Raw genomic sequence first — 13,527 nt, forward strand, 5'->3', positions numbered from 1 at the left:
TCTTTTTCATCTTCAAAGAGCATCACAAACATCAGCTACTTCTAATTCTCTCACAATGACCTTCATGCTAACCTTTTGGGATAAAAGTAATATGTTATAAGAAAACAAAATTGACACTGTGTGTTATCAAGCATACACCAAGCCTCAGATGTGTAAACTATATCTGCCTTGACCTCTACCTCTGCCTCATGGTAGGCTGTACCTCATCAAGAATATATGGCCTCTTACTATGGCTCAGGTAGTATTTCACCATGCAATGCATTCTGCTAACATAAGATGATGGTAATAATCCTTGAATAATAGTTTGCTACAATAGGGGATACAGCAATTCCTTTTTAACAGACATCAAAAAATTGCTGAAAACCGTCACAGGTACATATCTAGGTTAGACGTCAAAATTCTGTAGCTTTGAATTTCTACTCTGCAGTTATTCTGGGATTTCCTTTTTTTTTTTTATTATGATTTTTTATTTTTAATCACCTTCTAATTCAGATTAGGAATTTCATAAGACTTTTAGAAAGCTTTCTCAGAAGCAGCAGAAGCGTCCTCTGTATGCATCAGTTCTCTCTCTCCCCCAACCCAGATGTGCAATTCTGATTATCAATTTTGTCTGTCTCTAAGGCCAGAATCTTGAGTAAGTTCCTTATGTTCCAGTTGCTTGTGCACTTCATACAGAGGAATAGATCGAAGCAGGCAGTACTCATTTTCATGGTGACCCAGAATAGCTATTGTTACAAGAACACCTTTAATCTCCTGTTTCTGATTTTGAATTGAATTCAAGTGGGGAGAGATGAAAGAAAGTGTCTCACAAATCTGTTACTACAGCTGGTACTTCTTAGTTTATCATATGCTAGCTTTAATTCTCTTTGATTCTTAGAATTATTGCTTCTATTTCTTAATTTGACAACCAGGCATTTTTTGCTACTTTGTGAGAGTGAAAAAGCCCTCCCCTCCTACTTTTATGTAGCTACTTCCTCAGGGAAAAAATAAAGTTACTGCATTATGCTATCAATGTATGAATTTAACTTCTCCCTTGGTAAGTTTTCTTATAGAGTGCACAGATAAGCAGCTAAATAACACTTCATTACTTACAGTTAAAGAAAAGACTTACAAAATAAACTGAAGAGTGAAAGAAGGATCAGGGTCATGCTGATATGAAGGGAATCAGTTGCACTGCAGTCCATTCTGGATTTCTTGCAGGAACACACTTGTAATTTCAGTTCTGTGTTGTTAGTCAGAGGTGGTTTTCCAGAATCTGTCACTGAGATTGGGATGTTGTAATTAGCCTTTTTCAGGTTTTGAAGCAGGACGACCTGGGCATGAGTATCTGAAAATGATCAGGAGGTAAGAATTAGCCAAATAGTAGTCACTTGGGTAAGAAGAGGAATCTGTAAACAGTATCAGATATGTCACATTTACTCCTGGAAATTAAGAAGAAAATGAGAGCACTCTAAGAAAAAGATTAGAGAATTGAACTGAATTGAAGAGAATTGTACTTCTTACATAAAGAAGAGGCAGTTACAGAAATTCTTTCAGGGGCTTACAGCTAATTGCAAACATATTCCAAACCCCATCAAAAGAAAGACTTTCAAGAGTCCCTTTTGTTTAAATATATTATTTGGTCTTCAAATTATTGGCAGAGTTTACTGTGGAAATGAATATAGTAATGAAATGCTAAGGCATGTCATCCCCAAAGCAACACGAGAGGGAAGAACTTATCTATTTGCCAAAGGAAAATTCCCTTCTTGCAAGGAAGCACAGGTGAAACTGCTTAACTGCTTCCACAATTTCACTAAGGCAGCAGTGAAGGGAAATAATGCCCCTTCAGATCCACAGTTCTGCTTCATCTAAGCAACAGTGAGACTTAACAGCTCTTAGTAGCCAGGTGTGCTCTTTTAGGAGGTTTAGCACAGGGTGGTTTCATCACTGGCAAACAGGGAAACAGCAAAGAAAATGACTCCTTCACACTGTCCATGATAACCTTCAGGCAGGCACAGACATTTTTAGTCCTTTCTAAGCAGAATATGAAATGAGTTGCTAAAAGTCCAGAGAACAGCCTTGCTGAAAGAGACATGGGGGACATCGAGCTTAACGTAAGCAGTGTGCCACTGCAACAATTGAGACAAAGTGGATCCTTGGCTGCATCAGTAGGCTCATCACTAGCAGGGATAGGGATGTGATCATCCCACTCAGTGTCAGGCCACTCATGATGTACTGTGTCCAGTTCTGGTCCTCACAATTCTAAAATGCTCTTACTGATGATAATATATATATATGTCCAGTACATTTGGGTATTGTATTTGTGAATTCTAAAGTTCAAATACATGAAATCAGCAAGTTTTTCAGTTGTACTGCTAAAGCCCATGCAAAAGATCCATGCTGTCCTATAGCAAAGCTTTGTGCATCCCTTGCAAACAAATTCCATGGAAAAAAAAAATATGGTAACCTTTACAAAATTATAGGTCATCAGTAGACATTCTTTAAAGCAATACTAAAAGAGAAAAGTTTGGATGATGTATTAAGAGGAGAAAAAATCTTGTGTCAGACAAAATGCAGACAAACTATTAGTATTTCCCACCAGGCAGCTGGTCCTAGAAAAAAACACTGGACAGCAGCAGTAATGGATTCATCCTGCAGGACTTCCATGCACTGCTGCTGTTGAATTCACATAATGAACAGCCTCGAGGTGATTATACTTTGAGTTAGAGGCAAGAGGACTAAATGCATAAGAAAAATAAATAAATAAATAAATACATAAATAAATAAACTTACTGTTAATCTTGCTGATTCTCCACAATTTTTCTGGGCCGGATTGCTTACTCAGTTCAAATTTAAATGGATCTGTGTTGGGATGAAGGTCTTTGTCTGATGCTCCTAGTACTACTACTCTGAGATCTTTTGCATCATCACAGACTTTTGCCAGTGTTGGATAAAGGGATGGGACATTGTCATTGACATCCTCCAAGGTGATGTGTAAAGTTCCTGTACCTGTAGCAGGAGGGTTACCTAAGTGAAGAAAGAACACAAGTGTTTATTAAATCGTACTTCATAAACATTTCTCTTACTCTGCTTGCCAAGGAAAATAATTTTTATATGTCTTCCTTCTTTTACATGAAAACTACTGTTTCAAGATATGGAAGAGTCACTATTGTAAATTGTTGCTATATTTTCAAAATGCACCCTATCTGTTTCTCTACAGTATGGACAATTATTCTAAGGAAACCTCTGGAAGAATAATATTTTGAAGTCAAAATGAGATTAGGACATGAATAGGTATCTGGAACAGAAGCTGTTCATGGACACATACTGAGAGAATGATAGTGGGAAACATCCCCTACATAGACAGTGTGGTATTAAAAGAACCAATAACAAGACAAATAGGAGGAAAAATGACAGCAGAAGAGAATCAATTTGTATGGTTGGGACCCATAAACAGACTAGGAGCAGATCATTCCTCAACAGCCCTTAGGCCCAACGTTTACTTATGTTGTGAAGTAAAACCTGCCAGCCTGCAACGCTAGAAAATGAGATCTTTTATTTTCCCAGAGCCATCCTGTGCTAGCAGTGGAGTTTCAAGCTTTCTCGAATTATTTGCCAGCCTGTCTCAGCCCTGACCTGAAAGATCCAGTTTCAGAGGTGAGAATGGTGTTTATTCACCATGGTACCAGGACAAGCCTTTACACTGAGGCTGTGACTGACAAACCAGCCATGGCACTGGAAGTGTTTGTAATGGAGACATCTGCCCGCTGGGAGCCAGACTGATCCAAGCACCTCATTTCACAGAGGTCAGAGAGGAGCTGACAAGTAATAACTTTCAGTCACTACAGATGTGTGCCATGGTTGAGCCAGTAACCTACTGATTTTGGTCTAAATATCAAAATCGTATTACAGATCCCTTTGCTATCCCATTTGGACTGATCTAAAAGTTTTCCAAAAGGACATTTTTTCCTTCATTATATACCATACTTGCTAATTTCCCACTTTAAATGCGGAACTTACTGAAGAGTTGTTTGTGTTGCTCATTTTACTGGTTTACTATTCAAGATCTGTAATCTCTGCACTTCCCTTACCTATAAACCCCTCAGCAGGTCGAAAGGATTCAAGAGATTGTTCTTAACCTGTAAAGCAGTACTGCAACATGTGACAGTGGTTTTGAGTTTATCATTGAAAGAGGTACACTTTAGCAGCCCACCAAACTATGGAATTACTGCTGCACTGTGAGTGCATAGCAAGGGAGAAGTAAATACTCTGTGGTCTGGATCTGATAAACTCCTAACTGTAACAGAATGCAATTAGTCCTTTCAAATAACAAATGTTACTAATGGTGACACTTCATCTGTTTCATGCACACATAAATGCATAACAAAGGCAGAATTTTCATAGTTCCTTAGCTCCCCCCCATCTCTCACTTTGTCATCAGGAGGTTTAGGGTTGAGTTCTTTTTAATGAAAAAGAAATTATTTTTCACTTTTTATTGGACTAATTGAATTTGCAGAAAGACTCCAATACATTTTTTGTTCTTGATATATTATTAAGTAAAGTCATACAGCAGAATGGATGAAAAGACATTCGAGTATTTGAAATATGATCATAAAAGCCAGCCTTTCATGCACTTAATTAAACTGCTGTCTTTAATTTTGAATGCATTATTTCCACACTGGACTGATAATGTCATATGCACTGCCCTTCTTATCTTTCTCTGAAGTCAGTAATATTAAAATCTGCCTTTTGAAATTAAGAAGCCAACAGCATTATGAATGTACTGTTATTTTGTCAAATGCAGATATGGCTGCATTTTTTTCTGCTATGTTAATGTTTCACTATCTTTATATGGCTTATGGGCCAGTCAACTATTACGCACAAATAAGGAGAAAGGAAATTGCTTCTGTCCATTTCAATGACTTATTCTCTGGTTGTTTTATTTCTAATGATTCAAACAAAATCTTTCAGTGATTTATAAAGTCTTCCTAAAGAAAAAATAAGCTAATGTCAAGGTCATAAACTGATGCTTGTTAACATGCATGTCATAAAAAATGCAACAAAAAGTGAATCAAGGAAAAATGGTCACAACATATCCATTGGGAATATATGACTTTTATAAATTTGACAGTAATATGCCTTTGAAATAAGAAACACTCAAAAAATCCCATGATCTCTAGACAGCTCTAGTTTTGAAATGAAAGAGTTCCTTAGCATATTTAAATTCTGAAATAAAACTTCTAATTTTTATTGTAAAACTTTAGCTGAAAGGATAATTAAGGCTTAAACCAAGGGCTCAGTCTGATAACCCTTGGAAGCACCTTTTCAAAAGAGCTCAGCTCCCATTTTTGCCACTGAACTGGCTATTCCTACTGAGGCTGAATTCTTTGAACCTGCAGGTACTTAGAATCATTTGGGACAGAGAAAATTTCACATTCCTCCTAAGGCTCCCATAAGTGGCATAGCAGTGAACATACTATAGCATATGAATGAAATCTCATCGTGTTACTCATTACTCACATATGTAAAAGCTGCTAAACAGACTGAAGGATGGCTAGTTTGGATACTGAAAGAAAATCAGAGCTTGGTATTGAATCCTGATTTTAATAATCTAGGTCAAAACTGAGAACCTTAATGAGTAATCTTCAATGAGACTGTAATGCAGGTAAGGTCTTCCAAGTTAGTTAAGGTCTGTGAGACTGAAAATGTGGTTGGGAACACTAAAAATGTACAGATTTGTCTTAGATCATGCTGCAATTGGAAATCTATGATACATTATCTGAATTGCATTAGGACTGTTAATGTCTTCATATCCTAGCATTAGACCACACAAAAAGCTTCTGATAGCAGTCTTCAGTTCGGCAATAGCTACTGCTGTTGTAAGATGCAATGAGCAAAAAATAGACTAAAAAAAGTAGTTCTATTTCATGAGTTAGATACCACCATAGAATATGATGGGATCTATTGTCTGTGGATCAGACTCTGTAATGCAAAGAACTGTTACTAGAAGATCTAGACGTTAAATTTAATTTTAGTGCTATCAGCATAAATGACTGTGTTGCTACCTTTACTTTAAAGAACAGTATCAAAAGAAATATTATAGAAAAATATAATATGTATACTTTTATTTAGTTGTATTTTAATGAAAAGCTAGGCAGAATCATATCAGAATTATTAATATAATGTCTTAAGATATGAGCCCTCTATAGAAAAACCTGGCCAAGAAATTTGAAAACTAGCGTTAAGCTTTGGTCCAGAAAGTTCCCATAGGAACAATGATGGCATTTAGACATCTAACTACTCAAATGAGGCTGCGAATCAGGTAGTTAGATTCTTAAAAGATACCAATTATGGACAACGATGGCCATGGACTAAGATGACATTTCTCTGAAGTATCAAGACTTGCATAAAATGGCATGTCTAACAAGCAATCATATGGTTGAATGGCTGATGATGCATTTAATCTGAGCATAACATTTTTATGGACATGAAGAGACATTTCACGTTCCCCTTTCTAATTTTCTTACAGAGATGTGATGTTGTTGTATACAGATTTCTAATATGGCTGAACTATGCTTCCTGAAATTAAAGATGATATTTGACCTGTTTTGAAACTGAATTAAGATATTCCTCATCAGTGTATCTTCCAACAACAACTATTTTCATTTACTTGACATGACAACAGAAATACAGAGTTGGCAAACACCACGCAGGAAGTGAGACTTTCAAATATGCCTAGCACAGTAAGAAACCAAACATCTTTAGAAGTCAGGGAAAGTCAAGGGCTTAATTTTTGGGGGTATCCAAAGGAAATGTCATGTGACTAAGGATTGCCTGCATAGCATCCTATTTCATTGCACCTGCATTTCTATCCTACAGTTAGTATCATAAAAGTTTGATAGATGGTTCCATGCTGCATGAGTAAGTCCACAATCATGTCCAAATGTCTCACCACACTTTATGTAGACATATCTACAGAAGCTTTAAAGTAGTCAGTGAAGATGTTAATAGCTATGTAGCATCAAATCATTTATATGAAAGTTGTTTTTATATGATGTTAACTCAATATGTGACTTTCATGAGAGCATTTTGAGTTCACACATTTGTTTCACTCAATGCTAAGGAAGCCCTGGGAAACATACCACTGGCTGTACCAGCATGTGAGCCATGCCAGCCTGACATTTTCACATGCAATGGTGTTTTCCTCCATTAACCGAGCAATAACAACAACAATAACACTGGGAAAAACTAATTAGGCACTTCACTGTTGGAACAGTTTTCATGTTTAGACCCTACATTCACTTCTAAGAGTAGGGTTGGGCATGCAGTGGTTAAGCATAGACATCCATTTACACTGAATTGCTGGCATGTACTTACAGGAGCCAGATAGAATGATTGTTCTAAATTAGTAGAATATTTGCAAGATGGAAATGTTGTTTAAATGCAACATAAACAAACACACACACAAACAAAATCATGAAAGATTTAGTCCTTTTCTTCCAGCTTTCCTATTTTCAAGTGCCACCATTAGCCTAAATGACCCTGAATACGTTATACAAGCATTCAAAAACATACTCAAAACTTAGAAAATGAACAGTTTGGGACATCTGAAATTACGGTGAATTTAGATTATTCTTGAAAATGAAAAAGCATATTTCTTAAAGCTGTGGAAATGTTCTTAAGTATGTATCCAGGTAAAACAATTACTTGAACAGTGCTACTTAAAATGATATTCTTCGGTTAACAGGCCTCTAAAATCAAATAATTAAACCTATATTATCCATCCTTCATTAAGCTTTGAGTTCTGAATTTTATTTTGTTTTTTAATTCCAAAGTCCCTCTTTGGAATAACCGAGATATATATCTTCTAGAAGTGTGTTTTTAAAATATATATATTTTTTAATTTGTAGATTTAAAGGATATTATTAGCTAAACAAATTGGATATAACAACATTTTTTCAGCTAAACTGAATTTCATTTGTGAAAACCAACATGAAAATCTTCAAGAAATATTTTCTCTTTGAGCTTGACTTTTTTTCTCGTTTGACACCAAACTTGATTTGATCTAAAGCAGAACAAGTTGCACAAGGGATAAATAAGTATTATCAAACACAAAAATAATTTTCCACATGCTATGTGAAAGGTAGCCTTTGCTAAATCAGATGAAAGTCAGTTTATACTTGTACATAATACAATTTGTTTAGTGGCGCGGTTAAGAAACAAAGGATTGATAATCAACTACCAAAATCCCAAGACACAAAACATAAAGAGTTAAGGCATAAGAATACATGTTTTTACTTAAGTTTGGAAAGTTCACCTAATGGCATCAAAAGCTAAATATATAAATTATTCTGTTTATAAAACATTAATGTTTTCTATCTTGGTCTTTACAGCAAAACAATATTTATAGAACTGCTTTTACAGAACAATGTTTAATTAAGAATTATTAGGAAAAAAAGGAATTTAATTTAAAATTAATATACCTTCTTTTTGAAGAGCATTGGAGATCAGGGAATCTGGTGGTATTTATCAAATTTCCAAAGAAGAAAAATCAACCGCTTTAAAGAATCCAGTGGCTACATACATGTAGATCTAAGCCATAGTACTGCTTGAAACTAGAACAGTATTTTAGGAAGAATAGAGCATGAACTGTCCCTTTCTACATGCTCATTATGAATGGTAAAAAGACTTCTGCACTATTTTCTTCTTACTTAATTAAGCTTCCAGAACCATCAAATTAATACATATTATTTATGTCCTTCTATGTCATGATGCAGAAATTACAAGGCCATTTAATTCCTAGAGCAAGTGGTTTGTCCTCTGCCAAATCTGTAGGGTATCCATTGCCATACAGATTTTCTCTCAAGCTGATAGAATGGAAATTATTTATTTTCAATTTTGCTATTTATGGTTTACCATTTAGCAGTATTTTTTAATCTTGCACTATCATTTATTTAACCCGCAAAGACTAATTTTTTTTATTTTTTTATTTTTTCCAGATGCTACTTCTTAGTTGGCTAACAGTTAAATGGATACAGAATGAGAAGGTGGAACTAACTGTTTGAGCAATTACAGTAAGAACAATTTTTCTTCATATCTGAGCAGAAAAAAAGCCTTTGAGAATATGAGTTTTCTAATTTCTGGCACAATTACCTTTCCTCTGACCCATCATGAATAAAGCTTTCTCTCTTTAAACTTCTATAAACCATATTTGAATCATAGTCATATCAAAGGTCAATTTGGAACAACTCTAATGATGTCTACAGAATTTCCTTCATTTTACTCCCATGTAACTAACTACAAATTGTAGGACTGCCTACGATCTCTCCTTGGATGTGTTTTTTTTCACCAGTTTCTCTATTTTCATCTTCATGTATACGGGAAGGAGAAGCTGTTTTGTTGTATTCAATAGGGCAAGAAAAGAGGAGAACAAAGAATGAAAGGAACATTGTAGAAATTTCCGAAGTGTTGGAGGGAGCTATGCATTCAGACTGTGCAGTATGTGGTTAGACTATGTAACATGCTCTCTCTTTAAGTGATTATATTTCAGATATAGACTGTGAGAAATAATGGTTCATGCTTTATAACAATACTGCTATGAAAATTTAACTGAAATTTCTGAGTCTCCTCCCTCATAATTCTCTTTTTCCTCCATATGCTGTTTTTCTAATCAGAAAACGTGTGCATGCCTGGTGATTTGGCAGCAGGTACTCTCTGTGCAGGCATAAATCCCATTCAGAAAGGCATATTCCAATACTTTTTGTGTTCAAGCTGAACTCCATTAATGGTTCAACTAAAGTAAATGGAACCAACAGTGGGAAGATACTAAGATATGGATGTGCTGCTCAGAATCTGACATACTCAGAAACTGGCCTTATAAATGCCACACGCTGACATTTTCTATAAAAGAGGTCCCAAATTTCCCATGAGCTGAAATTTCCTATTTTAAAAATATGCATTGGCATATTGATTTTTTTGATTTATAAAATAAATAATTGCTAAAAGTTGCAATCCTTCATTCATTCAGATAATATATGCAGATCCTATTTTTGAGTAATTACATTTCAAAAGAGCACAGCTCTTTCAGCATATTGAATTGCTACTGACATATGCCATCCGTCTTAAATACTGTTTTCAGCATTCTAATTTCTTTTTCTAATCATGAGTCCATGATGACAAATTAAAACAATATTTCGTGTGCGATTCATATTTTATTGAAATTTAAAATGGCAAGAAAAGGATGAGTATTCAGTTTATTTTCTCTTCTCAATTAATACAGCAATTAAGATAAGGAGTATAAAACTGGCTTAATTGGGTAGCCATGGCAACTAATTGCCTGATTTCTTCAAAAATAGCATGTTTTAGGTGGAATCAATCTGTGGTAATTTAATTACGTACATATGAAGCAAGAAGACAGGTTAGATACATGTAAGGAAAAATTCTGTTTCCAAATTGTTACACATCTTTGTTACTCCATTTTTTTCTAGCTGTTGTCTGTTTCTGTTCATTACCTGTACTACAGAATGAAAATTTTTCCTTTTAACGATTAGGAGTATCAAGAAGAGCACAATGAATGCCTGAAAGTAGTTTATGTAGTACCCAGAAAAAAGGAAAAAAGTGAAAATTAGACTCTGAATCCTTCCTCATTTTCCTTAGAATGGCAAACTGGATACGGTCATGGAACCCAAATTCCCTTTTTAAATATAAATCAATAAATAAATAATGACCAGTGCAACTCGAGGCAAACACTGAAATCACTCCAATCTAGACATAACTTCTTATGGCTTCTTATAACTTATTGTTTCACGTATAGTCCATGAAATAGAGATTACTGCTCCTGAAGCTGATTTCCTGCAGCTCAACCGTCCTGTTGGACATCCTGCCTATACTAGGGATGGCTGCCATGCAAACACTTAAGATGTCAAAAGCTGGGGATGGTGATGGAACACAGGGAGCAAAACACTTTCAGAAAAGAAAAAGGTGGTTTTCACTCCTGGGTTATTGCTGTAAGAAACTCTGCTTACTGCGATTTAGTATATTGAAAGCTGTATCTATTAAAAACGTGAACCTGGCAGAAGCTGGCTCACTGGCAATAGCTGAGAGTTTCTGTCTCAGTGGGAGAACACTGCTAACTTATTTGTGCCCTGCCCAGGTGGCATCAGAAGAGGGAAGTAGAGAACTGTATTTAAGCCAAGTCAGCAAGACTGAGCATTGGTTTTTCAGCATTTTTCACCAGCAGCTTACATACCTGAACAGCATAGGTGGTTTTTCCATGTATTATGGAAACAAAGGTAACCAAGTTTTTTCTTCTAAAGAGATGGAAAAGACTATACAATGGGAACATTAACTAGGATATTGTGCCTCACTACAATAACATTGTTCATTAACTTAAGACTGTTTGAATATATATCGTTATTGCTTCCTCTCTCTTAAAGAAAAGGAGAAACCATAGTTAGCTTTTTTTTTTCTTTTAGATTTCATACATCTTCCAGATTATTTTTTAGCTTCCCCTCCATAATACTAATGTTTTTCTCCTGCCTTATGTTTTCTAAATTCTAACGTAAACTCTAAGAATGTAGGTGAAAAATGGACCCTTCCTGCAGAGTCTTTTAGCATGACTGACCTTATAAGAAAAACATAGAGACATACATGTATTCTGCTTTATGAGTCCTCCATATACTCCATAATGTGCTACCATGTGTAGGATGACCTTACAACATGGTTACACAGCAGATCTCCTGGAAGGTCTGATGCAAGCAGATTTCTCAAATTGAAATGACTTCTTGCCTTTATTTAATCTATACTAGTTTTACAAATACACTCCCAGTAATTGCACTGTATTGTGGTGATATTGCATTGTTTTTACTGATTAGAATAATGAATTCAATAAATAAAATGATCTCTATTGTTGGCACTTTCGTTAATTGAAAGAAACCTCTGATGTTTTCTAAGTTTGCATAAATATGACTTTGTCCCATTATGAGCTCATTCTCAGATTAAACACAGTTCATGACACTTCAATGTATTAACACTGCTTCATGATATTTCCTACCATTATTTAATTTCTTCTTTAATAGACCAGAGACTCTATGTCCACACAAGTATTTAATAAAGAGTTTTCAAATTCTAAAGACACTACCTTGACCTTTACTGAAATCAAAAGTACAGAGCAAATTAGGATATTCATTCCAAAAAGTCCTTTTTAACGTAAAATTTTCCTCAATGAAAGGTCAAACTTTATTATCTATAAAATTAATACCGTGTCCATCAAACTTGCTATTACACATTGTTTCACTTGTGTTTCTGAAGGTACAGGAACCTTTAGATGTTTAGAGCAGAAGTAATGTAGTTCATACTTACTTAGCTACATTTCAGTTAATTAGACAATGCTGAAAAAGAGCATCAAGTTCAAAAATAATTTTGTAAACAACCGTATTACTTACTGCAGTAAAATGACTCAATTTAGAGTTGAATGACAGTAAAGAATACTTTTGTGATTTACTGAAAAAAAGATATATGGATTTATATAAAGAACTACCAACCATGAAGCTCCTGGTTTTACTTCTGACAGAAATCTTCAACATTTTACAAATAAGAAAAATGCCCCAGCACTTGTCCCCTGCACTGAAGTGTAATAACCAGAAGCTAGTGTCTGATGAATCCAGTGACAGATTCTCTGTTGACATCAGTGAAATGGTATGAAAAAAGTATCACTGTAAATTTTGTTTTCAGCTGTCATTTCTTCAACTAAAATAGCACCCAAATGGTATGGTCACTTTAAAAACAATGACCATATGTGACAAAAAATGTTAAAAACATTTTTTTATTTCATAAAAAAAATGAAATATGATGGGACAACCGGATCCCTTCTGTAATTATATAAACTCTATATGCTATGAATACAAATATTGTTAAAAATTAGCACATAACTCACAGATGTTTCCACAGTAAGCATCATGTCTGCAATCCCTTATACTATCAATTGACATTAACACTGCTGAAACTCCTGGCAGTACTGTCAGAAACTGAACTTGGGAAGATGTGCAAGCATCTTCCTCTGGCTTTGCCCATTGAGGCTGGAGCTCCAGAGCAGCTCTTGCTCCTACCAGCTCCCCCAGATATCATTATTACATAGTTAGACAAATCAACAGCAATTTTTCCAGTTACCAACCTGCTTCTAAGTTTAATGTGTTCTTTGTTAATTAATCCAGGGCTGATACAGACCACAAGGTTAATACCACCTATTTAAGCACTGCTATTTAATGCTATTTCCACATATGTCTGAGCTACATATAATGAAGTAGTACAATACTCTGAATGATCATTATTAACACCTTAGCATCCCCATACTAAATACACACTTGTGGTTTCTAATTACTTCATTCAAAGAAGTCAATAATGTTCAAGTAGATCAGCTCCTGTGCTAACAGGACGACCAAATTACAAATAAACACAACAGATGCTAGAATTAGATGCTGACCCAGTATCTCAATGGAAGAGGGTTCCTTCCTCTCTAACCCATGTTAAATACCTTCCCTTCTTCTGCTG

General features: G+C 35.2%; 1 protein-coding gene across 1 annotated transcript in view; it reads right to left on the minus strand.

The window, feature by feature from the left end:
* CDH13 (cadherin 13) overlaps positions 1 to 13,527 on the minus strand; it is a 481,427-nt gene that overhangs the window by 20,234 nt on the left and 447,666 nt on the right. Inside the window, exons 12-13 of the mRNA XM_084294592.1 lie at positions 2,773 to 3,006; positions 1,112 to 1,327 (exon numbers count right to left, since the gene is read on the minus strand). Coding sequence (XP_084150718.1) covers positions 1,112 to 1,327; positions 2,773 to 3,006 — 450 coding nt within the window. The remainder of the gene's footprint in view (positions 1 to 1,111; positions 1,328 to 2,772; positions 3,007 to 13,527) is intronic.

Source organism: Netta rufina (assembly GCF_964035555.1).
Source record: "Netta rufina genome assembly, chromosome: 13".
NCBI lineage: Eukaryota > Metazoa > Chordata > Aves > Anseriformes > Anatidae > Netta > Netta rufina.